The sequence below is a fragment of the Chaetura pelagica genome, unplaced genomic scaffold (genome assembly GCF_000747805.2).
Source record: "Chaetura pelagica isolate M959 unplaced genomic scaffold, ChaPel_1.0 scaffold408, whole genome shotgun sequence".
Classification (NCBI taxonomy): Eukaryota; Metazoa; Chordata; class Aves; order Apodiformes; family Apodidae; genus Chaetura; species Chaetura pelagica.
In genome coordinates this window covers 1,265,300-1,290,464 of record NW_009954229.1, presented here as the reverse complement: position 1 = coordinate 1,290,464, position 25,165 = coordinate 1,265,300, and the positions used below count along the sequence as shown (strand labels likewise).

Genomic DNA, 25,165 nt, shown 5'->3' with positions numbered 1-25,165 from the left:
CCCCCGCCGCCCCCGCCGATTGGCGGCTGGGCACGTCACGTGGCACACCCTAGCAACGCTCCTGGGCTTCCTTAGCAACCGGGCCGGTACCGGGGGCGCGGAGGCGGTAAGAGGCGTGAGGGCCGGTAAGAGGCCTGAGGGCCGGGCGGGGAAGGCCGCAGCTTACTGCAGGCAGAGGCTGGAGTCCTGTCCCCTGCAGGGCCGGGGGGTGTCGGGGTCGTGGCGCTGCTTCCCAGGCCCGGGGCTCTGAGCTGGGTGACAGCCCCGCTGCCCCGCCAGGGCCCAAAGAAACGATAGACAAATACAAAGGAAGAGGAAAGTCTGGCAGGTCAAGGATGAATAAACCCAGAACCTGCTACTCCGTGGTCTAACTGAGCACACCATGGAGAGGTCTGGATTGTTAATTAAAAGACACGACAAGGAGAAAAGTCTAAACACAGACGTTTGTCCCTCCTGTTCTCCTATGCAAAAAAGTCAGCAGAACTTCTTCCATGATTATAGACATTTTACACAAGCAAAAGTTTGATGATGCAGGCCCTTCATACTGACAAGAAAGTTGGAGAGGGACTTCTTAAAGGCATGTAGTGACAGGACAAGGAGTAACAGTTTTAAAGTAAAAGAGGGGAGATTTAGATACGATATTAGGAAGAAATTCTTTCCTGTGAGACCCTGGCCCAGGTTGCCCAGGGAAGCTGTGGCTGCCCCATCCCTGGCAGTGTTGAAGGGCAGGTTGGATGGGGCTTGGAGCAGCCTGGGCGGATGGGAGGTGTCCCTGCCCATGCAGGGGGTTGGGACTGGATGATCTTTAAGGTCCCTTCCAACCCAAAGCAATCTGGGACTGTACGCTCTGTACCTATAATTCATTAGCTGTGCACAGTTCTAGAGAAATAAGTTATCTCATTGCCTCCTGGGTAACACTGGGAATATTTACATGACAAAGCCAGAACAGAAAGTTTTGACTGTCAGAAATGTCTGTTTCCCAGGTGTTTGGGTGCAGTGCTAAACATCAACGGAACTAGGTGGCCTTTACTATGGATCTGCATTAATTGCCTCCTTCAAAAAAATCACTGTTATTGTTTGTAATTTTTCCTCCTTCCTCAAGTTTGTTTTCACTTTTATTATGATGTTGCTGTTGAGAATTCATCAAACTGCTGTTGTTAAGTTTCCCAGGTTATAAGTACATGCTTCACTCTAAATCAAACCGGCCCATACTGAGAAACTTACCTTTTAAAAGTAGATTAAATAGCCCACAGAGCCATGAATACACCCTTGTCATGAAGATGGGCTTCAGCAATAGGTGATTACCATGCAGTGGGTCATTACTGTTCAAACACCTCCTTTCCTGGTCTATTTATCTGGCCAAATCCTGGCTTTCTTCATGGAAAACACTCAAATGTGGTGTGAAGTTGGCAGGTGATGGTGCCCAGCCATTTCACAGCTCTGGAGCCACATTAGTGACTTTGTGATAAAAGTCAAGTCTGTCATTGCTACCAGCTGTGGAGTGTTTGATCTCCTTAATGTTCTGCTCTTAATGCCTTGGAACTGTCACTCCCCTTCAATGAATGTTGGCAATGGTAGCCAGGCAGTGATTTTATTTCTTTTTCTCCTCTGTCCTTTCAGCCTGAAACTGACTGAAAATGGGCCAGTTACCCAACAGCATCGAGCCAAATGTTATTGATGACGAAATGGTTCAGAAAGCCATTGAAGGGGAGTATCCAGAGGACCTCAGGGAGCTCGCCAAGATAGATGGTATTAACTTTAAGGAGGTGACAGAGCTACATCTTAGTTTTAGAAGTGAGTATCAGGAAATACACTTTTTTCTTCTTCTTTTGTTAGAGAGTAATAGAATTCAGCACGAAGGGGCTAATTGGAAATTAAACAATCATAATTAGCTTGCATTTATTATGTGAAAAGCAGTGTCTGGACTTGGATTTGCAGTCCTACCTGTGTGAAGCAGTTTCACTAGTGAGAGCCGGGTGCTTGTGCTGATGGGGTGACTTTAAGCCTTTATTATCACTGCTGTTCTTAACGTTTATATTGTGGGGACACCTACAGGCCAGCGGCCTGTTGAGCCCTTCGGTGGGAGGACAAATCAAACCCTGGGCAGGTTCTGCCATGGCTGGTGATGATGTGGGCACACCCTAGCAACGCTCCTGGGCTTCCTTAGCAACCGGGCCGGTACCGGGGGCGCGGAGGCGGGAAGAGGCGTGAGGGCCGGTAAGAGGCCTGAGGGCCGGGCGGGGAAGGCCGCAGCTTACTGCAGGCAGAGGCTGGAGTCCTGTCCCCTGCAGGGCCGGGGGGTGTCGGGGTCGTGGCGCTGCTTCCCAGGCCCGGGGCTCTGAGCAGCAGCTTCTTGTCTGGGTGACAGACCCGCTGCCCCGCCAGGGCCCAAAGAAACGATAGACAAATACAAAGGAAGAGGAAAGTCTGGCAGGTCAAGGATGAATAAACCCAGAACCTGCTACTCCGTGGTCTAACTGAGCACACCATGGAGAGGTCTGGATTGTTAATTAAAAGACACGACAAGGAGAAAATTCTAAACACAGACGTTTGTCCCTCCTGTTCTCCTATGCAAAAAAGTCAGCAGAACTTCTTCCATGATTATAGACATTTTACACAAGCAAAAGTTTGATGATGCAGGCCCTTCATACTGACAAGAAAGTTGGAGAGGGACTTCTTAAAGGCATGTAGTGACAGGACAAGGAGTAACAGTTTTAAAGTAAAAGAGGGGAGATTTAGATACGATATTAGGAAGAAATTCTTTCCTGTGAGACCCTGGCCCAGGTTGCCCAGGGAAGCTGTGGCTGCCCCATCCCTGGCAGTGTTGAAGGGCAGGTTGGATGGGGCTTGGAGCAGCCTGGGCGGATGGGAGGTGTCCCTGCCCATGCAGGGGGTTGGGACTGGATGATCTTTAAGGTCCCTTCCAACCCAAAGCAATCTGGGACTGTACGCTCTGTACCTATAATTCATTAGCTGTGCACAGTTCTAGAGAAATAAGTTATCTCATTGCCTCCTGGGTAACACTGGGAATATTTACATGACAAAGCCAGAACAGAAAGTTTTGACTGTCAGAAATGTCTGTTTCCCAGGTGTTTGGGTGCAGTGCTAAACATCAACGGAACTAGGTGGCCTTTACTATGGATCTGCATTAATTGCCTCCTTCAAAAAAATCACTGTTATTGTTTGTAATTTTTCCTCCTTCCTCAAGTTTGTTTTCACTTTTATTATGATGTTGCTGTTGAGAATTCATCAAACTGCTGTTGTTAAGTTTCCCAGGTTATAAGTACATGCTTCACTCTAAATCAAACCGGCCCATACTGAGAAACTTACCTTTTAAAAGTAGATTAAATAGCCCACAGAGCCATGAATACACCCTTGTCATGAAGATGGGCTTCAGCAATAGGTGATTACCATGCAGTGGGTCATTACTGTTCAAACACCTCCTTTCCTGGTCTATTTATCTGGCCAAATCCTGGCTTTCTTCATGGAAAACACTCAAATGTGGTGTGAAGTTGGCAGGTGATGGTGCCCAGCCATTTCACAGCTCTGGAGCCACATTAGTGACTTTGTGATAAAAGTCAAGTCTGTCATTGCTACCAGCTGTGGAGTGTTTGATCTCCTTAATGTTCTGCTCTTAATGCCTTGGAACTGTCACTCCCCTTCAATGAATGTTGGCAATGGTAGCCAGGCAGTGATTTTATTTCTTTTTCTCCTCTGTCCTTTCAGCCTGAAACTGACTGAAAATGAGCCAGTTACCCAACAGCATCGAGCCAAATGTTATTGATGACGAAATGGTTCAGAAAGCCATTGAAGGGGAGTATCCAGAGGACCTCAGGGAGCTCGCCAAGATAGATGGTATTAACTTCAAGGAGGTGACAGAGCTACATCTTAGTTTTAGAAGTGAGTATCAGGAAATACACTTTTTTCTTCTTCTTTTGTTAGAGAGTAATAGAATTCAGCACGAAGGGGCTAATTGGCAATTAAACAATCATAATTAGCTTGCATTTATTATGTGAAAAGCAGTGTCTGGACTTGGATTTGCAGTCCTACCTGTGTGAAGCAGTTTCACTAGTGAGAGCCGGGTGCTTGTGCTGATGGGGTGACTTTAAGCCTTTATTATCACTGCTGTTCTTAACGTTTATATTGTGGGGACACCTACAGGCCAGCGGCCTGTTGAGCCCTTCGGTGGGAGGACAAATCAAACCCTGGGCAGGTTCTGCCATGGCTGGTGATGATGTGAGAGCTGTTTGGGAGATGATGGTGATTACAGCCCAATTTGGTGGCTTCCTCTGGTCATCTGTAGCATTATCCCAGCTTGCCTTCTACTGTCAAAACAGTCATAAACTTGCATTCAAAAAATGAAAAGGAAGAGCATTTGGGTCAATATGTGAGTATTGGGGGGGGTATGGCATTTCATGGGCAAAAAGCTGCTTTTGATTATTCATTGTGTGCTTCAGGAACATGATGCAAGTTTATGTTCCTTAGAACAGCCCCCGTTACCTGATCCTGCACGGGTTTGTCAGCAAATACAAGACACAGCTGTGTGAATATTTTGTTTGTGCAATTCCTTGCTTTGCTCTGCACTCATTAATTAAGGATAGCAGCAGAGCAGCTAACGAGATCTGCTGGGAAGCTGTTGCAGGGGGAGATTGAGGAGGGAGAATGTCCTGCATTTTCTGTCACCTTGGCCCCAGTGTTTTGCAGTGGTGCCTGATGGCTTGCACTTGTGACTCTGGTTTTGGAGAAAGCTAAATGCAGGGATATTGATTAGCTCTAAACTGCAGCTTTCACACACAGAGTAGATCCTTCCTTGCTTGCCTGTGATGAGAATCCCAGGAGCAGGAGAGGAATTTTCCAAAGCAGCAGCTGGCCACTGCTGGCCTGCAAGTGTGGAGAGAATCTGAGTCTCATCCCAAACCTCCTGCTTGGAGCCAGAAAGGAAAATGAAGGTCAATTCCTCCCATAGTGGATTCCTAAAGCCCCTCCTGCCTGCAGCCTGTGGTCAGCAGCTCCTGATGGGCTCCTTGCCATGGCTGAGGAACAGTGTGTGCTGGGGCAGGACGTGGAGGTTACCTGGGTTTTTGACTGAACTCTCACCCAGCCAGAGGACCTCTCAGCTCTCCAGAGGAGCCATCACATGCTGTTGTTATCTGCTGAAAATCACCTTGGAGAGAAGGCTGGACATGTTTTCCATGTGCAAGATAGCATGTCCACTAAACTGAAAGCTGTCTCACATGAAAATCAAGTCTGGTTTGTTGTTTGTTTGCCTGTTTTTTTTTCCCGCCGTGGTTTTAGATATCCTGCACATTGATAATATGTGGCAGTTTGAGAGTCTGACAAAACTGCAGCTGGACAACAACATCATTGAGAAGATTGAAGCTCTGGAGACTCTGGTTCACCTGGTGTGGCTGGGTAAGATCCAGGCAGATGAGGCTGATGCTTTTGCAGGCACAAAGCTGCTGTCTGTGCTAGAGCCAGGATGTCACATTCCTCCTCCAACACTGAGAGGAACTTTCCCAGGGAAGGCTGTCAGCTGTCCCTGTGTTTCCTCATTTGACTGTCAAATGTCAAGATGCCTGTCAGAGCTGCAAACCTGTCCTTGAACATTTCAAAACAGGTTTTAATCCCTTTGGTATTAAAAGGAACAGGAAGCTGAGTTTTTGTGGTTGTTTCCAGGGATTGTACTTGTATTTGGAGGTGACTTCCAACAATTCTTAGGGATACACCTCTGTGATTTAGAAGCCTGCATTTTGTTTTCAAAGGGAATGTAGGTGTTTTGCAAACTGGAACCCTTTAAAGGCAATTGTACCTTTACAGAAGGATTTGTTGTTGTTGTCCCAAGAAGTGCCCATCCTTATAGTCTCAAGTGACTCCTTTTTAACTAAAACTTGGCATTCTGATAGCAGCTTCACACAGGGGTGCAGGTTTGGATGCTGGGCAGATTGGTGAGTTTGCTGCTGCAGCTTCATGGCTTGGAGCATTCTCTGGGAACTGCAGCCACGTTTCTGGCTGGCAGGGTAAATACATCCTCAGCCACCCCTGAGAAAAGCAAATGGGGCTTCAGTTCCTAAGCACAGCTTGAAGAGTCCAGTGGTTTCTTCCATTTGTTCTTCTGCACCTTCTGCTGCATAGATGACTAATGTCCTTTTGAACCAACAGCTGACCACCACCATGGATCAGAGTGGTTTGAAGCACCCTCATGGGTTTCATTTGCCCACAGGCCATGGTGGGTCAGCAGTGCCATCCTAGGGCTGGGGTGCAGGGAGCTGGTAACCTCATCAACTGGTTTGGGGCTCCTGAATCATTCAGTACTGGCCTGAGGGCAAATCCTGGCCTTAGTCATGATGAATGTAGCTGTTAGGATAGATGTTCTGGCTGGATAAGAGGAAATTTCAAGGAGTGAAATAGCTGAAGTGAGTAACATGCCTTTGCCTACCTCCCCTGGCAACAGGGAGCATGGGACTGGCATGTGTTGGTACTGTGGGAATGCCCATGACTGTGGGCATTGGTGTGGCCAGCAAGAGTCTGCAAGAAACAAGACAGGGAGTGTCAGATTTGTCAGAGTCATTTAGCTTGGAAAAGACCTTCAAGATCATCGAGTCCAACCATCAACCAGGGCACTGGGCACCTCATTACTTTACTGGAAATCCATAGGTGAGAAGAAGGGGCAGAAGAGTTAACTTCTAGGAATATTTAAAAGCCAAATTATTCTCTAAATCAAATAATTGGAGGTGACTTACCCCTGAATGATGATTTAATGCCAAGCCTTTCCTGTGGGACACTGAACACCCCTGAGGAAAAGACTGCATGTGAACTCCTCAGTCAAGAACCAGGCTAAATACAGGTTCTACAAGAGAGAATTCTACTTTTTTTACTTTTGCCTGTAAAACATTTGGTTTTTATACTCTTCCCCAGACTTGTCCTTTAACAATATTGAAGTAATTGAGGGCCTGGACACCCTTGTCAAGCTGCAGGACCTCAGTCTCTACAGTAACAAAATATCTAAAATGGAACACATGGACACATTGCAAGAGCTGCAGGTTTTCTCCATTGGGAAGAACAACCTGGCTGTTCTGGAAGATGTGAGTTCTCCTGTCAAAGGTTCAAATATTCTAAATCTGACATTTGCCAACGTGTCCCAGTTCCTCTTTAGAGGAGGAAATTGTCCTTAGGATTTCACCGCCTCTGTAGTTTGAGATTTTGATGAGCTGTCCTGCTGTTAAGTGCTTACTGCAGCTATTTCTGTGGGATTATTGACTCACAGGGACCTGTTCTGTTACTGCTTTCAGCCATGGCAGAATTCCTGTGGGTTCCCAGGAAAGCTGGACAAGGAATAAGTAGCAACATATGAGAAAAGGAGGGAGAGGAGACTAGGATTTATTTGGGGTTCTTCTGAGGGCACTTTACTAACCCAAGAGCTGGGATTTCTCCACCTCAGCTAAAGGCCTTCTCCCTACACCCCTCCTGGATATAATCACACTGTGAATTTAATTATTTCCTTTTCTGAAAGGGTTAGAAACCTGTAATTTGATGTTGCCTGTTTGGCAGCAGAGCAGGACACGTATTGCAACCTAACTGTAAAAACAAAGCAACACATTTCAAGGCTGGGTGTATCTCCCAGCCCTGGAAGCACAGAATCTCTTTCCCTGGGCTGTAGGTGACCTATCTCAGGAGGTTTAAACACTTACGCTCGCTGAATCTGTCGGGGAACCCTCTTTGCCAGGATGAGAAGTACCAGCTCTTTGTTGTTGCTCACCTCCCAGACCTGCTGTATTTGGATTTCAAGCTTGTGCATGACACCACGGTAAGTGCTTCTACATTCCCTGCTTGGGAAAGTGGAGCTCCAGCCTCTTGCAGATCATTTGCTTTCTTGGTGTGCCAGCAATTTTCTAGCATTTGGGGCTGGTTCCCTGCAGGAATTAGGTTTATAGAAATGTGGAGTGTTTAGTTAGCCTCAGCAGAGCAGCTGTGAACCTGCAGGCCAAATTCCATCAGATGTAACAGAGGCAGAGGTGGCAGAGCCATGATGCCTTCCCAGCTTTTGGGAAAATCAGTGTGGGGGAGAGGGGCCTAGGTAATCCTGCCACGGGGAGGCTGCAGTTGAGTGGGAGCCTCCTTAGAGAGCAGGAAATCTCAGAGGAGATCAGCCTGGAAGGATGGATCCCAGGGGAAGGAGGCTTGGTGTCCTCCTGCTCACTGAGCAGTTTGTTTCCATAGTGCAGTGATGGAATCTAGGCAAGAGGTGCCATTGGGTGCACTTCCCACTCTTGTCAGGCTTCAGCTTCAGGGGTTCTTGCCCCTGTCACTACCCTGCCATTCACTCCTCAGAAGAGCTTTCCTCTCCCTAGTAAATGTATTAAACTTGGTAACTGAACAAATAAATCTAAGCTGAAATTCTAGAAGTCAAAATGGGGTCTCCTGCTAAAAAAAGGAAAAAACAACCCTAAGGATGAGGAAATGGGGAGAGGAAAGTTTCCTGGGACTGGATCAGCTCAGATGGACTGAGTGCAGAGTCAGAGCAAAATGCCAGCAGAAACTGGGATGGGGAGTGAGTTAGAGATTTCAAAGGTAGTTTAATAAAAAAGCCCAGAAAGAAATGGAGAGGCAGCTGTCACTCAGGTGCATCTTCTAGAAAAACTGAATCCTTATGCCCAGACTTGTTGACTAAAACTGGATAATCTAATATTTGACTCCTCTCTATTTCTCAGCGAGAAGCTGCAGATTTTAAGTATCATGATCGCATTGAGGAGCTGAAACAGGAGGAGGCTGAGGCCCTGGCTCAGCTGGAGGAAAAACAGGCCAAGCAGAAAGAGCTGGAATACCACCAGGTGTGTTCTGTTTGCCTGGCTGTCTATTGTCTTGGGAGAAAGAAGCACAACAGATATTGACTCCTCTTTTACCTGCTTGAAGATTTAATGAGAGGTTAACATCGACTGTTCTAAAACTAAGGCTGGGATTAATCTCTGTGATCTCCAAATCTCATTTTTGGAATGAAAAGAGGAGCTGCTGTGGAATACACATGACATAGGGGGACATCATTCTTTTGCCTGAACAATGAAATTACAGATATGGACCCTGCAAAACCAAACAGTAAATCATACCCAAGGATCTTATCAGCCTGACAAGAGATTAAGAAAATCACAGGTCTGAGGGAGCTGTTGGCATTTTCATGCTGCACTGACTTGTTTTTTCTCCTTCACACTAAGCTAATGCTTTTCATTAGTTTTATGGTTAAATTCTTCAGGGTTTTCAGAGATGGCTGCAGCCCTGTGAGCAGACTGAGAACAAGAGCAGGCAGAATGGTGCTTTCAGTCATGGTCTGACTCATTGTTCCAGCCCTCTGAAAGATCAAACCTGCTGAAGAGCAGGGTTGAGTGACTAGGAGGACACCTGCAGCTCTTCCCTCCAGCCCTTCCCAAAGTCCACTGGCTCCTTATTGAAAAGACTCAATAGCCTGTATGGGACAATGTTTTATAGTGGATAAAATGGTGTTTTCTGTCTTTAGGATACAGAGTTCTAGCAGCAAAGCCATGTGAGAACGAGGGTGGTTTTCACTACAGTTGCAGGGGGCTTTCATACAATCAAAGAATTGTTTTGGTTGGAAAAAACCTTTAAGGTCAGCAGGTCCAACGATTAATCCAGCACTGCCAAGGCCACCACTGACCTATGTCCCTCAGCACCACATCTACATGGCTTTTAAATCCCTCCAGGGATGGTGATGCCACCAGTTCCCTGGGCAGTCCATGCCAGGGCCTGACAATCCTTTGGGGAAATAAATTGTTCCTGATACCCAATCCAAACCTCCCCTGGCACAATCAGACAGCACTTTGGGTTGGAAGGGACTTTAAAGATCCTCCAGCTCCAAGCCCCCTGCCATGGTTTGATGCCTTGGTTGGTGCATCTGTTGTGTTGGTATCACTGTGTCTGCACCCCTGCTCCCCTGCAGGTCACAGGAGACACATCCTGAGGGCTGGCAGGAGGTTGACACTGTTTATTTGACACCTGTTGCTCTGTTCTCTCCAAAGACGGCGTTTGTTGAGTACCTGAACGGATCGTTCCTGTTTGACCACTTGTTTGCAGAGGATACAGAAACTGCCACACTGGCTGACCTCCCTGAAGTGGCTGAGCTGCTGCAGGCATATCCTTCCTGGGGTTAAAACCTACTGCCAAGGCAATGCCCTGAGCCCAGCAGGTGCATCCACAGGGACTCTTCATCCGTTGCTTTTGTTCCAGGGCTGAACAAGATGGTTTCTGTTCAGTTTTGGAACAGTACCCAAAAAATCATTGCAAGACCCTGAGACCACTGATAGCTTTTAGGCCTGATATCTCATGAAATATGAGGGCTACAAAGGGTTTATATTACTGGTGAGCTGGCCAACCCAGCTTGAAACATCCCATGTGTAAAAACCACTCATTCCCATCACCAACAGGTCATGAGATTCCAGCATGATAAATTCTCACCCTCATAACCACCAAATCCTTTTCCTTCATTTGAACCCAGCACCATTTCCTAGCCTTCTTTTCTGACCCTTGAGGAATCAAGGCTTTATACTTTCCTGGAGTCTGGAATCCACTTGAAGTTTAAAATGAGCCACAAGATAAATCTGTCAGCTTGATTGTCAGAGCAGGGTGCAAAATCATGTTGAAATGGAACAGGAACAGCCTCATCAGGGTGATACGAGTTTCATCTCTCACAACCTGCCTGGGCTGGCAATGGGAGGTTTTCAGGCCAGCAGACACTTTTTTTTTTGGGGGGGTGTCTTTTTTCTTTTCTCATTCAGATGAATAGAACATTGTCAAGGCCAGTAACTTGACCTTCCTTAAAATTGCATTACACTGCAGGGGGAAAATGCATCACAGCTTAACTACTATAGACTCCAGAAACAATTCCTTTGTCAAGATAATAGCAGAAGAAAAATTGACATTATTTTTGTGATGCTACCAAGTCAGTAGTTTATTCTGTGCTCTGGCTATAGGCTCCAGAGCTGCATTTATTAACTACTCAAGCACTGCATTCACACTTGTGAAGACAGATAGGGTTGTGTGCTTCATAGAATCCCAGACTGGTTTGGGTTGGAAGGGATCTTAAAGATCATCCAGTTTCAACTCCCTGCTATGGGCAGGGACACCTCCCACCAGCCCAGGCTGCTCCAAGACCCATCCAACCTGCCCTTCAACACTGCCAGGGATGGGGCAGCCACAGCTTCTCTGGGCAATCTGGGCCAGGCTCTCACCACCCTCACAGCCAAGAATTTCCTCCTAATGTCCAATCTAAATCTCCCCTCTTCCAGTTTAAAACCATTCACCCTTGACTTAACACTCCCTGCCCATGTCCAAAGTCCCTCCCCAGCTTTCCTGGAGCCCTTTCAGGCGCTGGAAGGTGCTCTAAGGTCCTCCCAGAGCCTTCTCCAGGGCGAACAGCCCCAACTCTCTCTGCCTGTCTCCAGAGCAGAGCTGCCCCAGCCCTCAGATCATCTTTGCAGCCTCGTCCAGACTCACTGCAATATCTCTATGACCTTCCTGTGTTGAGGGCTCCAGAACAGGACACAGTGCTGCAGGTGGGGTCTCAGGAGAGTGCAGAGAGCAGCCATCCCACTGCTGTGTCAGAAAGGAGTTAGAGAAGTGTATTTCCTTATTTTTAGTTCCTCAAGGCCTTTCACTCCCCCTCAAGTTGCCACAGCTTTCTCCATACCCTTAAGGCAGCAAAATCCTGTGTGTAAAATGTCCCCTACCCCTGCCACAGACAGAAAACTTGGCAGCTGCTCCCAACAAGGACCATGGAGTTGACATGGTGGTACCTCATAACTCTGGTTGCTCAGATTTGCAGACGTAAAAGGGACGTTGCACGTTGCTCCACTGGACAAAGAAAATACCTTGACTGGTGTCACATACAGAAAGGAGTTTGTCTTAGTTTGTAAGAACCTGTTTAACATTGGTTTGAAGGAGTATGAAAAAAGAGAAGCTGAAGTCTCCAATTTCCATGGAAGACTCCAGAAAGTACTAACAGCCAACCAGCAAGAAGGCAAGAAAATAATCCTAGACTTTGAAAATGACAGCAAAAGGGTAATGTTGGTTTTCTTTTGTGTGATACATGATTTCTCTACATCATATGCCAGCTTTTAGCTTCACTGAGAACAAGGGTAACTCCATGAAAATTAGGAAAATTACTCAGGATTCTGGTCCCCTGGGAGCCAGGTGACCCCCCAGGGCCACCCACAACAGGCTGCAGGGACCATTTCCAGAGGCCTTTGAATATCTCCAAGGATGGAGACTCCACAGCCTCTCTGGGCAACCCTTCCCAGTGCTCAGTCACTCACCTTTCTTTACAGATTTCTTACAGTATAAATCTATACTGAGCAAAACTGTTGTGCCAGCTCATGTAAAGTCATTCACATAATGCTAAAAGTTTTCTAGATTTTCAGATTTGACATTTCAACCCTTTGGGCAAACCACAACCATCTAACACTGACAGCCTTTATACTGGAAATTCAGAGTAGGACAAAATTAACACATCAGAGTGTGGTCCACAAAGGTAAAGGTTTGTTTTCAAGTGATTTTCTGCTTCAGTTCATTTTGTCAACAACAGCTCAAAGAACTTAAACAAAAAAAAACTAGATAAAGTTATTGCAATGTATCTCTAGTCTTTTTAAAGCAGAAACTGTCATATTTTTTTTTTCATTCTGCTCAACTGCAGCCACCCATTGTAGCTGCCAGGGCTGTAGCTTCTAGCTGGGTCCCTTTCTGACTGTGCATAATAGATGGATCATGATTCTGTTTCCACAGGGAAAAAAAATGAAAGGGAGGGCAGAGGCTGGTGACAGTCAGCTGAGCAGAGCAAGGCCCTGACAACTGACACCAGGCAGAGTCACGAGCCCTGGCTCCCTTTGCAAACCAGGTCACTTGTATTCAGGTCCCTTGTCACAGGCTGCCAACCTGCTGAGTCACTGTGCCTGGGTCCTTGAACCTGCTGACTCATGGCAGACATCAGTTGGGACACCAGTTTGCAGCCTTAGCAGAAGGAAACACCTGCAAATTAAGATGTATATTCAATTCATTTGCACTTGAATTCCCAACTATCTTCCTTTGGTTTTTCTAAAAGCAAAAAAATATAAATAATTACAAAAACCACCCCAAAATCAAAGTCAAGGCAGATTTGGGGCCTTCATCTTTGTCCCATGACTTGCAGGCTCAGCTACAGGTTGAGCTGCAAAAACAGGACACACACTGAGCACTCTGTGCCTTTCTGGGTTGTTTTGTGGTTTTAATTATTTATTTTCTTTGGTACTTCCATTTTTATACAAATACCAGGGGACTTGGTGTCCAAACTCTTATTTTAACAGCATTTCTCCATTCATTTAAAATGTCTGGTGCAACTCAGAAGGCTCAGAGGTCCCAGCAGCCTGAAATCCGTGAATCATTCTTAGGGGCCATTTGTTTCCCTGTGACCCTTTGGTGTGAGCCTGGGCAACCTGTAAACCAGCTCTGCTCTCTAAAAGTTGCTTCAGGAGCAAAGAAGCACTAAAGGCCTTGCACTGTGAAGTTATTGCTCCCAGAGGTGGGGCTGGAATGGAATGGCTGGGCAGGTCATGGATCCTCCTCACTTGTTTATGTTAGAAAAGAAGACACCTTGCTCTCCCCTTCCCCCCTGTTAACAGTGCAGTTTAGGTAACCTAGTTCATTTTCAGACATGAGACTTGGCCATTAATTTGGTCAGAATTCTGTTTTGTCCTGTTCCCTCTCAGAAGTGGATTATACATCTTAAAACATACATATTTTTTCTTCCTATTAACTTTGATTGTTAACTTATTTTGAACCAACTTGGAATTAACACGTCGCTCAGCACGAAAGGATTTCTTTTGATCCAAGAACTCATAACTCTTGTCTGATACAAAACTGATGTCAATATTTGATTCTGAAGGGGAATAAATCCTTGCAGTAAGAGGAAGGCAGGCCATGATAGGTATTCCATATTCAGAATCCTAAATCCTGGCCCTGTGGAAGTCAATTGAGATTCTCCTTGAAAGGAAGAGGATCAGGATTTAGTATCATAGAATCCCAGACTGGTTTGGCTTGGAAAGGACCTTAAAGATCATCCAGTCCCAACCCCCTGCATGGGCAGGGACACCTCCCACTAGACCAGGTTGCTCCAAGCCCCATCCAATCTGACCTTGAACACTTAAGGGATGGGAAGATGATTTAGGCCTGCATTTCTTTCCACAAATAATTGTTCATCTCTCCTTCATGGCCAGCAGTGTCAAAGACCTAATATTTATTTTTTTATTTGAAAAGTGTCAGAAGGGGAACCCAAGTTGGAAGCATAGGAGGGGGCAAAGTCTCCTGCTGAGTGGAGGATGAGGAAGCATTTCCAGGGATTTCTCTGCACTGCCCCTGGATGGTTAGCACAGTCACACACCTCAGCACTGGTGACTCCCCAGTGTGTAAATCTGAAGATTTCCTGAATCATCACGTTTCATTCCAGCTTATCAGCAAGCAGGAACTTTTCTCACATATGTAACAAGTTAATTAAATGGCAATGGACTTCTGAACACAAACTGTCAGTAATTTATGTATCTCTGTGTGTAGAGGCTGGATGAGATTGATAATACCAGGAATCAGGATCTTGTTGCATCCAAACGAGCTGAGTACAAGGAGGAGATATTGCAGCTCTCAGAAGTTCTCATGACCTTGGAAGTGCAGCTAACTGACCAGGTGGAGGTAAGGGCCAAGCACATCCCTGTGAGACCTCACATCCAGAGCCCAGGGGGTCATTTTCCTGTTGCCACAGCCCTCTCTCGAGTAGCCCATTGCACACAGCTCTTCCAGTCAGGCTGTTTTGTCTCCATCTGATTCTTTCTCTGCTCATAGTTGATCTGGATGAGATCAGGCCCTGGATATTGATCCATTCCAACACACTCCTGTTTCTCAGAGCAGAGCACAGCACAGCACATCCTTTCCATCTATCCAAGCTGATTCCTTGGACTTTAGAGAAAGGGACTTGAGGTCATTCCATCCTTTTAGAGGTCTGCATGCAGGAGTGGCTGCATGGCATGGGGCAGCCTGGGGAATTATTTGAAGCTGTTCTCTGCTATGAATAAGATCACACACATCCCTGCTCACCTGACTGCCTTTCCTTGTGGAATAGCTGCCTTTTTTTTTTTTTTTTCCTCCCCAGACTTTTGCTCAAGAAACTAGGGCAGGGCTGCTAATGTGCATCTTCATTCAAAAATAAATAAAGAAGCTGTTTAAAAATCAGCAGGCAGGAGCTGGGGCCTGAGCATGAGCAGATGCAGCAGCTCACTCCTGTGAATGTGTGGCAGAAGGCAGCAGCTCAAAATGGATTCCTCTCTGCATCAGGATTCTGCCTTTTGGTGTTTTCTGAATTGGTCCTTGTGTATCTGTATTTCCTGATGCAATGAGCAGGAACCTTCCTCCCTGTGTGCCCTTCTGGAGCTGCAGGATTCAGGTGGCTGGGGTTGATCTGTACTATCAAGACATCTAAGTGCAAAACTTCACAGATTTCTCCATCAACCATTTTTGAGGGAGGCAATAGGAGCAACTGGAGTTTCAGAGGACTAAAACAAAAGCTGCAGGAAGCCCAGGCACTGGTTGTGCTTCCAACAAGAGGCTCTTCATATGTACCAGGAGGCTGCAGTGCACAGGAGCACAGCACCCTCCCTGCACTGCTTAGGTGAGGGTGAAAAAGGATGAGGTGTCTTGCTGCAAACACTGGGTAAAGGAATCATGCAGTCAGCTTCCCTTCCATAAACTGATCCTGATTTTCTCTCCCTGAAGGAGGAAACAAAACCTCACAGCCTTTTCAAAACACTCTAAATGCTTGAGGCAGTTCTGTGTCTGACTGTGCTAATAACAGCAGTGAGTCCAAATTATAATCAGTCCTAGATTCTTCCCAGACTCCCTGCCTCCTTTTTGTGTTCATGCAAGGTGTGATTGTAATATTTCCTTTCTTTCCCTCTCTTAAGGAGCTAATAACAGAGTTTGGAGAAAACCTTGCTGCCTTAGTATCAACATTCATTGAAAATGTTAAAGAGTTATATCCTTTGGACAGTGTGTTGGCCTGGACCTCCCAGGCAGGTATGTATCTTGCCCCTCTGAATCCAGAAATGAGCCATTAGTATAGAATTTGGTGGGTTTATTGCTTTTTAATCAACAGAAAATGGCTTTTCCCAACTTTGCAGGAATGATCATTTAAGCTGCCCAGCTTCCCCCTTTGGAGACTCAGGAGAGCACAAAAGGATCTGAGTTCTGTGCTGAAAGTCTGTAGGACTTAGGCAGGTTTTTCCCCCTTGGGAATCTTCCTTCTCCAGAAATCCATGATACAGCCCTAGGAAGATCTGGTTAGACTGTTTCTATGTCCATTTTTGCCATAGCAGCTGAGGAAATACCTACAATTCTTGCTGAAGTTTCTTTAAATGCTCTTTTGTGTTGTTAATGTCTTCTGGAACAAAGGGAGATGAGAATATTCAAGTGTTCCTGTGACAGGTTACACTACTTAAATATATACATCTGTTGGCCTGCTGCAAATAATTGCACCATATGTAGAACTTTGCTTATATCCTGGGAGGCTTCCCTTAATTTCCTTTGCAAACCTCTCAGTTCTGCATAATTTATTGCAGTGAGGATGAGAGCTGATGTGTGTGAGCTGGGATTCAGAGCAGAAAGTGAAGATCCTGACACCACAGCAGCTTCTGGCAGCAGCCAGGCTCTTCCCTGCAGCAGCACACTCTGGATGCTCAGTCTCTCCTTACAGGAGGACACTGAATCTCCTTTGATGGGGTCACTTTTTCCTTAACCATCTCCTGTACCATGATCCAGTGCCAGGACCTGGAAAACCAGCACCATGAAAAGCTGCTGGAGATCTGCATCACCATGCTGGAGAAATCAGCCAGGAATGAGCTTGAAGAGGATTTGCCAGCTGGTGTCCGAGAGGTGAGGGCACCAAAAAATTCATCTCTGCTAAGGGAGCTGGCAAGAAGAGGAGGCCACAGTCTCTTCTCAGAAGGAAGGGGTTTTCCAGGAGCCTCAGCACCCCTAGAGCCATGGCTAAACCAGAGCACAACCTCCTTTTGAGAGGCCCCAGGAGCTTGGCTGACCCGCAGTGCCACCAGGCATCTCTGCTGATGAGGACAGAGGGAAACTGCACTGCAGGTTTCCCTGGAGCTGCTGGAGCTGGTGGCAGCAGCCCAGGAGAGGTGCTGAGCAAATCTCTCTCCTGCCTCCAGCACAACTTCCATGTCTGGCTGATTTCCAGACAGCCCCAGCCCCCTGGCACAATCTGTTCAGATTCTCCCTGCTCCCCCAGGAGCACCCACACACCGCGCTGACTTCCTTGTGCCAGGGCTCTGTTTGCCCTTCATGATTTCAAAAGCCCTTCCTGGAGCTCCCCAGCCCTTGGGCTGATCTGGAGGCAGGACGTGACATTTCAGATGGCCCCTTCCACTGTGCCCTCAGTCTTGTTGTGATAGCAAAGGTCTCAGGAGCCTTTCAGCAAGCAGAGAGATCATTGCAGGGCTCCAGTCAGCACTGCTGCTGACCTTTTCCTCTCCCTTATTCCTCCATTTAGTGGCTAAATGACTTGAGTTTTGCATTCACTGTGGTTTTGCTCTGCCAGGATTACCCCAGCCCCCCAGTACTGCAGGTCATGGAGAGCTGACAGACACAGACCAGACCCCTGGGCCTCAGGGCTGCTCCAGCCCTGCAGATGGCTGCAGCTGTGCCCTGCTCCTCGCTGCCATCCATCCATCCATCTCCACGGAGGAGCAATCTTCATTTGTTCAACAGCTGCACTTGGCTGCAGGAGGAGAGTCATTACCCTTTAGCAGAGCCACCCTCCCTTTAGAGCCACCAGGGAAGTCGCTGCTTCCATTAGGAGCTGGGACACTCCAAAAATGAAGATTTACAGCCAATGCCACTAGTGCCAGAGACCTTTCCAAGTGTGATTTTTCTACTTCCCGCACCCGCTGGGCCAGGACCTGCTGGAGTAGATGCAGTTTTGCTTCAACACCAGCCTGTCCTGCGTTGCCAGGCAGCCCTGCCTGCAGCAGCCATTTTCTTCCTGCCCCAGCAGGTGAGGCCAAGAGTGCTGCCTCAGTTTCCCCACCCATGCTAGGGATAACAGCCCATGACAGCACAGCGAGGCTGGGACACATCCCTGCCAAGGGTGAAGTGCTGGATTCATCCTGCTGAGCGGGGCTTTGTCTGAAAAGAGGGGCTGGTTTTCTCCCCCCAAGCACTGTGGTCACTGTGCTGCTAGTTCTGAGCTCTGCTGCTTTCACTGGGGCTCCCTCTCATCCTGTCACGTTCCCTCCTAGCTTCTCGAGGACAAAACCACCATTGTTAACACCCTCAACATGTCCCACAGCATCCGCCTGCGGAGGATTTATAAGAGAGACAGCGACATCCGCAGCAGCACCTACCGCTGGCAGGGCTCTGTCCTGAAGAAGGTGAGACCCTGAGAGGCAGAGGGCACAGGCAGGTCTGGCCCAAGCGATGGGAACACTGCTAGGAAAGATGCTCCCTCACCTTTGCTCGAGCCCTCTGTGCTCCAGGGACCCTGACAGGGCTGAAGATTCCAGTACCTGAAGGGGCTACAGGAATATTTGGGAAGGGACTTTCTACAAGGCCATGGGGGATGGTTTCAAGCTGAAAGAGAGGGGATTTAGAGGATATATTAGGAAGAAACTCATTCCTGTGAGGGTGGTGAGACACTGGCCCAGGTTGCCAAGAGAAGCTGTGGCTGCCCCATCCCTGGAAGTGTTCAAGGGCAGGTTGGATGGGGCTTGGAGCAACCTGGTCTAGTGGGAGGTGTCCCTGCCCATGCAGGGGGGTTGGAATCTAGATGATCTTGAAGGTCCCTTCTAGCCCAAACCAGCCTGGGATGCACTACTTGGTTTCCATCCGTCCAGGCTTTCCAAGACGAGATCGACAGAAACCGCGACCGTGTCAAAGAGGTTGTTCAGTACATTGACAATCTCCTGGAGGAGCTGCATACCATGGAGATGCTGGACCTGTTGGAGTAGGTCTGCACCAGCCTGGGCAGCTGCCTAAGATGGGAGACACAGGACAACCCCTGGCAGCAGCACACCCAGCATGGACAACTGCCTCTATGCCTGAGCTGCCTGGGACATTTCAGGCCAAAGCCACCCTTCTTCCACCAACTGCAAATAAAAGATACTTAATGACTCTGGAAAAGCATCTGAAGCTCTGGCTCTTGGCCTGAAGCCCATGTAGACATAGCTCAGTCCTGGTCACAAGGGGTTACAGATCAGCTGTGAACTGATTGAACCAAATCATGGCAGCACAATCATGCCCTGAAAGCTTTAGTACCTGGAAGCACCAGGGCAGGAACATGTGAGCAGGCAGGTGGCAGCAGGACAGGAGAGGAGCTCTCTCCATCAATCCACAACTGCAGGATTCCAGCTCAGCAAGCACAAGGCTGGGAGGGGCTCTGCCTGCCTGGGAGCCTTGTCTCCTTACAGCCTCTGGAAAAGCAGCTTTCTGCAGCCTGAGCAGAGCAGCCCCCAGCCTGCAGGAGGGGAAATCAGTGGTTCCACAGATCTCACACCCTGCTGCTCCCAACAGCCGAGTGAGGAGACATCAATCCCTCCTTGCTGGGTGGCAGCAGCTCTGTGCTCTCTTGTGGGCAGCTCCAGAGGAGTGATGTCAGCTGGGGCAGGGCTGCTCCAGGCAGGCAACAAGGAGAGAGAGAGGTGGGAAGGTTAAATGAGAAGGTGGCTGCAGAGACTGCACCTCTCTGAAAGCCCCATGGCTGGTGCTGCCTGTCACACACAGATTTAGCTCCCCAGTGTCCTCTGCTTTTGAAGATGGAGCCCAGGTTCCCCCCCTCTTGCTCCAGAACTGCACAAAAATCTCCCCTTCTCCTCCTCAGCTGCAAGGACAGGAGAGGCTCACAGAGATGCAGAGGGAGCAGAGCTGTTTGGTAGTTAAGTGTCTGCTTAGCTCTGCTCTCTTTTTTCCTGCCCACAGCCCTCCCAGCACCTGCCTGGAGCCAGGCAGCTCGGGACCTACCCCACATTTTGCTGATTAAAACAAATAAATACTCAGCAGCATTGGCTTTCAGCATCTCACAGGGGTGTGCCTTTAATCAAGCAGAGAGACCCTGGTGTTACACACAGGCACACTGAGGGATGAAGAACAGATGCAGTAGAGTCTGTTTTCAGATTTCCATAACAAGTGTGTGTCAGGAGCTGGCAGCTATGAAGACATGTGGCATATGCTGGGTATGTCTGTGCCGCGCCCTGCCCAGGAAGCCGTTTCTTTCATGGGAGCTCCTTGGATGAGTTACAGACACCAGGAATGGACAGGGCTGCTGTCTTGGGGATGCAGAGGAAGCTCACCTTGACCTTTCCTCCTTGTGGGCTCAGAACTGCTGGCACTGCACTGCAGCAGGCAGCCCAGGAGAGGAGTTGCCCACAAAGTTGAGCTCCTCAGCATGAGGCTGATCCCAGGAAGGATGTGGTGGCAGGAGGATGGTCACTGTCCACTGGGTCACACCAGCAGTTCACAGCTGGACATTTTCCCCCTGCATCCAGCTCAGCAGCCTCAGTCCTGCAACAGCTTGTGTTTGACAGTTGAGCTCTCTGAGCAGAGGTGAACAAAGAGAGTCCCAGCAGCTGCACGAGCACGTAGCTCGCACAGGTCGTAGTCGTGGGCCCACTCCACATTGCCCCACCGCTGAATCTGGAGGAGAGGAGGAACACCAGCCACCTCAGAACAGGATTATATGGAAATCCCAGCCTCCCTCTTCATGTTTGTGAAACGCAGCTCCCCCCAGGAGCTGTGATCACTGACTACGGGGGGTAGGGAGATCTGCAGATGAGCTCGGTGGAAGGACACACTTCACCTGCACTGGGGGCTGAGGCAAAGCCCCTTAAAGGGAGGACAAAAAGATTCCCATCAACTTCAGCCACTTTTGGGATCAGGGAGAGCTTCACGCCAGGCTAGTTTCCAGCAAGGAAGTTATTAGCTTGGTGTCTACTAAGGCCTCCAGGCTGGGTAACCCACAGCAGGAGAAGCCAGCCACGACTTTGCACTTCAGATTAGAGAGGGAGAAAAAGCAGCCATCTGGGTTCTGCAAAAAGAAGCTGGCAGCCCCAGGAGCACTCAGGGCTGTTGTGCCCATGAAGCTGCTCTACAGCAGAGCACTCCAAACCCTCTCAAATGGAGAGGCTGGCAGAGTGGAACCTCTCCTGCAATAGGAGGCACTTCCCTTGCCAGTTACTTGTGGTGGGAGATGCATTTATCATGCTGAGATTATTGCTGTTTGAATGATGGGGCTGCTCTGCTGCTCCATTTACCTGGTACTCCTCCTCCAAGCGAGATAGCAGCACAGCTTTCTCCACTGTGATGTGCCTGTCAATCAGGCCCATGGACAGAATCAGAGATTTCAGCTGGGTGATTACATATTCTATACCTGGAAGGGAATAACCCAAAACAAACAAGATTTATGGTTGTTTTCTGCAGCATCTTCACATGCTCAGACGCAGCATCTTCACATGCTCAGACAGCCTGGCTGCAGGAGCTGCTGAGGGACAGAGAAACCTCCACTTGCATCTGGGCACTTACAGAGTCAGATCTGTAGTTAACAGTCACACAAAGTGCTCTTCTGTCACCACAGTGACCAGGCTACACCTTTGATTCTGCCACAAACCTGCCCTGTGCAAAGGAGGCCTGTCCCTTCCACCCTGCCCACCCATATCACAAACTGTAAGGAAAAGGATTCATCAAAGAATATCTTTAAGGGGTAGCAGGAAGGCTTTGCAAGTCCTGTCCCAGGAATCCTGTCCCTGATACCTGCCCTTAGCTGCTCAGCTCCCATCTTCTGTGGGTTTCACTGTCTGCTACTTATTCAAGTCTTGCCTTTAAAGACTTCAGCAAACATTACTTAATTCCTTTAGGTGTCATAGAGCAATATAAGGTAAGATCAAGTGGGCTATAAGGGTGAAAGAGTAAGAACCAGGGACAGTCAGAGTGCTAAACCCCATTTCTCTTCCTGGTAATAAAGCTGGGGACTAAGCCACTAGAGAGCCTGGCAATAATTATTTGTGCTAGGGTAGAGCAGAGAGCTCACAGGGCAGCACAGTCAGACCCTGAACACCAGTAGCACTAAGGAGAAGTCCCTGCTCTTAACAAATACAGCTAAGGGACTTGTCTGGAGTTAAAAAACATAAACCTCAACACTCTGATTATCTCAGCAGGAGAAGAAAAACATTAGTCACTCTTCTCCCCCATGCAGAGAAACCAAGATCTCCCCAGGCTCTCTCACCTTGCAGGGCCCACATGTTGTAGGATGCCAGGTGGCTGACAAAGGTCTCCTTGGTGCTGGCTGGGATGTTTGGCCCTAGGATGCTGGTTGAGGAGCCAATTGTCACATTGTACCTGGAACGATCACCCAGCCCCTTAGAAAAGCACAAGGCTCATGAACCATGCAGCTGTGACAGCCACAAGCTCTGGAGCTCCTCATCAGGACAGGGCATAAGTAGAAACATCTTTAACCTCTTACCTCTTCTCAGCCCAGGCAACAACAGGATCCCATTCATTCCTCTGCAGCTCTGCCAGGGCAGGTGGCTCCTCCACACGATAGCTGGGACATGGCAGAACAAAACCACACTGCATGTTCACTCCCAGGCTGCTGGGGCAAACCTCTGAGAAGGAAGCTGCCCCCTCCCCAGAACCACAGCAAGTCCACCCAGACAGCGACAGCAGAGACCAGGAACAACCCCATCACTCTTCCCTGAATTCAGAGCTTTTTGCTGTTCCAGGAAGAACAATTCTATCTTACTACAAAACAGAGCAGCAAACTGGCCAGCAGGAAATTGCAGGCAGCCCCAAACCAGCCACGGGTCACAGCAAGGTTTGGCAGTTGGAGCAGGGGACATACCCTATCCCACTTGAATTCTCCATATGGGACCAACTCCTGCCCCGCCTTGCCCAGCAGCTCAGCTCAGCACTCCCAGCTGCCAAAGCCACAGTGGGAGATGGTGGAATTCTGTTCCCCTCTCCCCACAGGAGCTGAGCAGCTGCCAGTGGACTCCTTGGAGGCTGGGACTGTGGGACAGGAGCATGGGCATCAGCAGGCTGGATCCTGCAGCCCACAGGGGCTTTAAAGAACAAAGGGCATTTTGCTGCTGGTACAAGTAACCTGAGCTGCCTGTATTGGCACAGGAGAGAGAACCAGGGGCTGGGCTGACAGATTCCCCCTGGCCTTTCAAAGATGTTTTCTTTTTCCCAAGGAGATCTTTTTATTTCTTGCTGCCCCCACCCTTCCCCAGCACAGAGATGTCCACCAGATTTGCAGACACAAGACTGACCTAAGCTAATTCAAACCCTTGGACCAAAACCAGGGCAGACCAGAGCCCTGCTGTGACTGCGTTGCAGCACACACCTTCCCTCACCTCCCCCAGCCACCCTTTCAAAAACCACACGGTGAGAAGAGACCTTCTCCTCTGCACCAGCAGGGCGCTCTCTCATACCAGACAGTGTCTGTCTCCAGGAACTTCACGGCTGCCCGGATCAGCTGTGCTTTGTCCCGCTGCGTGGGGTTGTCCAGGGCCGTGTTGCACAGCGTGGTCTGTGGGATAAAGGCACCTGAAACTGCTGGTACTCGGGGCCTGGGGAAGCAGCAGCTTCCTTTGTACCAGGCCAAGAAGAAGCAGAGGAGTTTGTGGCAGACAGAGAACCCGGGGGTGCATCTAAAGGGCAGAACATGGCTTCTGGCATAGGAATCTTCTTACTGCCTTGAGAAGACTTTGGAGGAGAGGGCTCATGAACTGCTCCAAAGCTCATCTGCTTTCCTCCTGCCCCTCACTACCCCAAATAACACTGTCCAGCTCCTTCTGAAGTCCTCCAGTGACACAGATCCACCCAGCCAGTCTCTAACCACCCTCACACCTGGAAGGTTCTTCCCTAACCAAAGTCCCAACCTCTTGTCCCAGTTTCCATAGGCATTAGAACAACCCGTTCTCTCCACATTTGGAAACCTGTCTTTAATCCTGACTTCCTTGACCTGACTGCTCCCAACACACCACGTTCTGCCCCACCAAGGTCTCAGTGTCCCAACCTGCTGTGCTCACCAGATGCATGGTGTAGGACTTGATGGTGTCCTGCTGGGAGTCCCACTCCGTTGCCACCGCAATGGCCAAGGCCTCACTGGGGACAGTGAAGAGCTTGGCCTGGGGCGTCTTCAGCTTCCGGTGGTCCAGGTTTATTTCAAAGCCTCCTGGGGAATCAGAGTACAAATCCTGGGGAATCAAAGAGGAGCAGGCACTAAGGAACAACAACTCCACAGCGGGAGTGGATTCAGAGCCAGGGCTGATGGGAGCACTGGACCAGAGATCCGTGGGTTTCCCACTTATCATCTGGACACACTCGGTCCTGGAAGCCGTTTCGCTACAGATGAGGGAGGGGCACAGGAGGCTGGTAACAAACATCCCCCAGTGGCACAGCCTGGGGTGCAAGTGTGCTGTGCTCTGGCTGAAGCAACGTGGGGTGACAAAGCTTCTCCCAGGAACCAGACCCTCCATCCTGTCCCAGCAGCTCTACTCACCTTCCCCTTGAGAGATGCTCACGTTCTGGTAAAACCGCTTCCTCTCTGGGGGCAGAAACAGACAATTGGGAGGGGCAGTCAGAGGAGGGTCAGTCCCTTCCCCAGCTCCCAGCACAGCCCAGAATGGATGGAGCCTTCAGTGCTGTCCTGGTGGCCTGGACACTAACATCCTGCCCATTCATCCGTGAAACTGGTGAAAAACTTGTTGCTGTGCGCAACCAGCAAGTGAACCTTATGGTGAGGGTGACAGAGCCCTGGGACAGGCTGCCTGGGGGGGCTGTAGAGTCCCCTTCTCTAGAGACATTTAAGACCTGCCTAGATGCAGTCCTGAGTAATGTGCTCCAGGGGATCCTGCTTTAGCAGAGGGGATTGGACTAGATGATCCCTAGAGGTCCCTTCCAACCCTGATGATTCTGTGTGAATGGGACCAGCTTCATTTCTGCCAGGCTGGGCTCTCAGCTCCTTTCAAACCAGCCTGTTCCGAGTTCCTACAGAATCTGGCAGGGGTGGTTTCCAAAGCAGAGCTGTCCCAGAACTCCTGGAGTTTCACTCTGGGCTGAATCTTTCAAGATTCTCCCACTG

The 25,165-nt window shown here is 48.8% G+C and overlaps 2 protein-coding genes across 2 annotated transcripts in view; one reads left to right on the top strand and one right to left on the bottom strand.

Annotated features, from left to right (window-relative positions):
• Positions 1-3,743: 3,743 nt before the first annotated feature.
• On the top strand, positions 3,744-19,037 carry LRRC48 (leucine rich repeat containing 48). Its single transcript, XM_010003564.1, has 12 exons — positions 3,744-3,900; positions 5,296-5,412; positions 6,916-7,082; positions 7,658-7,804; positions 8,709-8,828; positions 10,026-10,138; positions 11,889-12,063; positions 14,584-14,715; positions 15,981-16,051; positions 16,824-16,947; positions 18,330-18,461; positions 18,924-19,037. The coding sequence occupies exons 1-12, from the start codon at positions 3,744-3,746 to the stop codon at positions 19,035-19,037; spliced, it is 1,569 nt and encodes a 522-aa protein (XP_010001866.1).
• Positions 19,038-20,087: 1,050 nt separating this feature from the next.
• Positions 20,088-25,165, bottom strand: part of ATPAF2 (ATP synthase mitochondrial F1 complex assembly factor 2) — a 7,391-nt gene continuing 2,313 nt past the window's right edge. The window contains exons 2-8 of the mRNA XM_010003590.1: positions 24,584-24,628; positions 24,111-24,256; positions 23,511-23,608; positions 22,541-22,621; positions 22,304-22,416; positions 21,336-21,451; positions 20,088-20,718 (exon numbers count right to left, since the gene is read on the bottom strand). Coding sequence (XP_010001892.1) covers positions 20,581-20,718; positions 21,336-21,451; positions 22,304-22,416; positions 22,541-22,621; positions 23,511-23,608; positions 24,111-24,256; positions 24,584-24,628 — 737 coding nt within the window. The 3' untranslated portion in view covers positions 20,088-20,580. The remainder of the gene's footprint in view (positions 20,719-21,335; positions 21,452-22,303; positions 22,417-22,540; positions 22,622-23,510; positions 23,609-24,110; positions 24,257-24,583; positions 24,629-25,165) is intronic.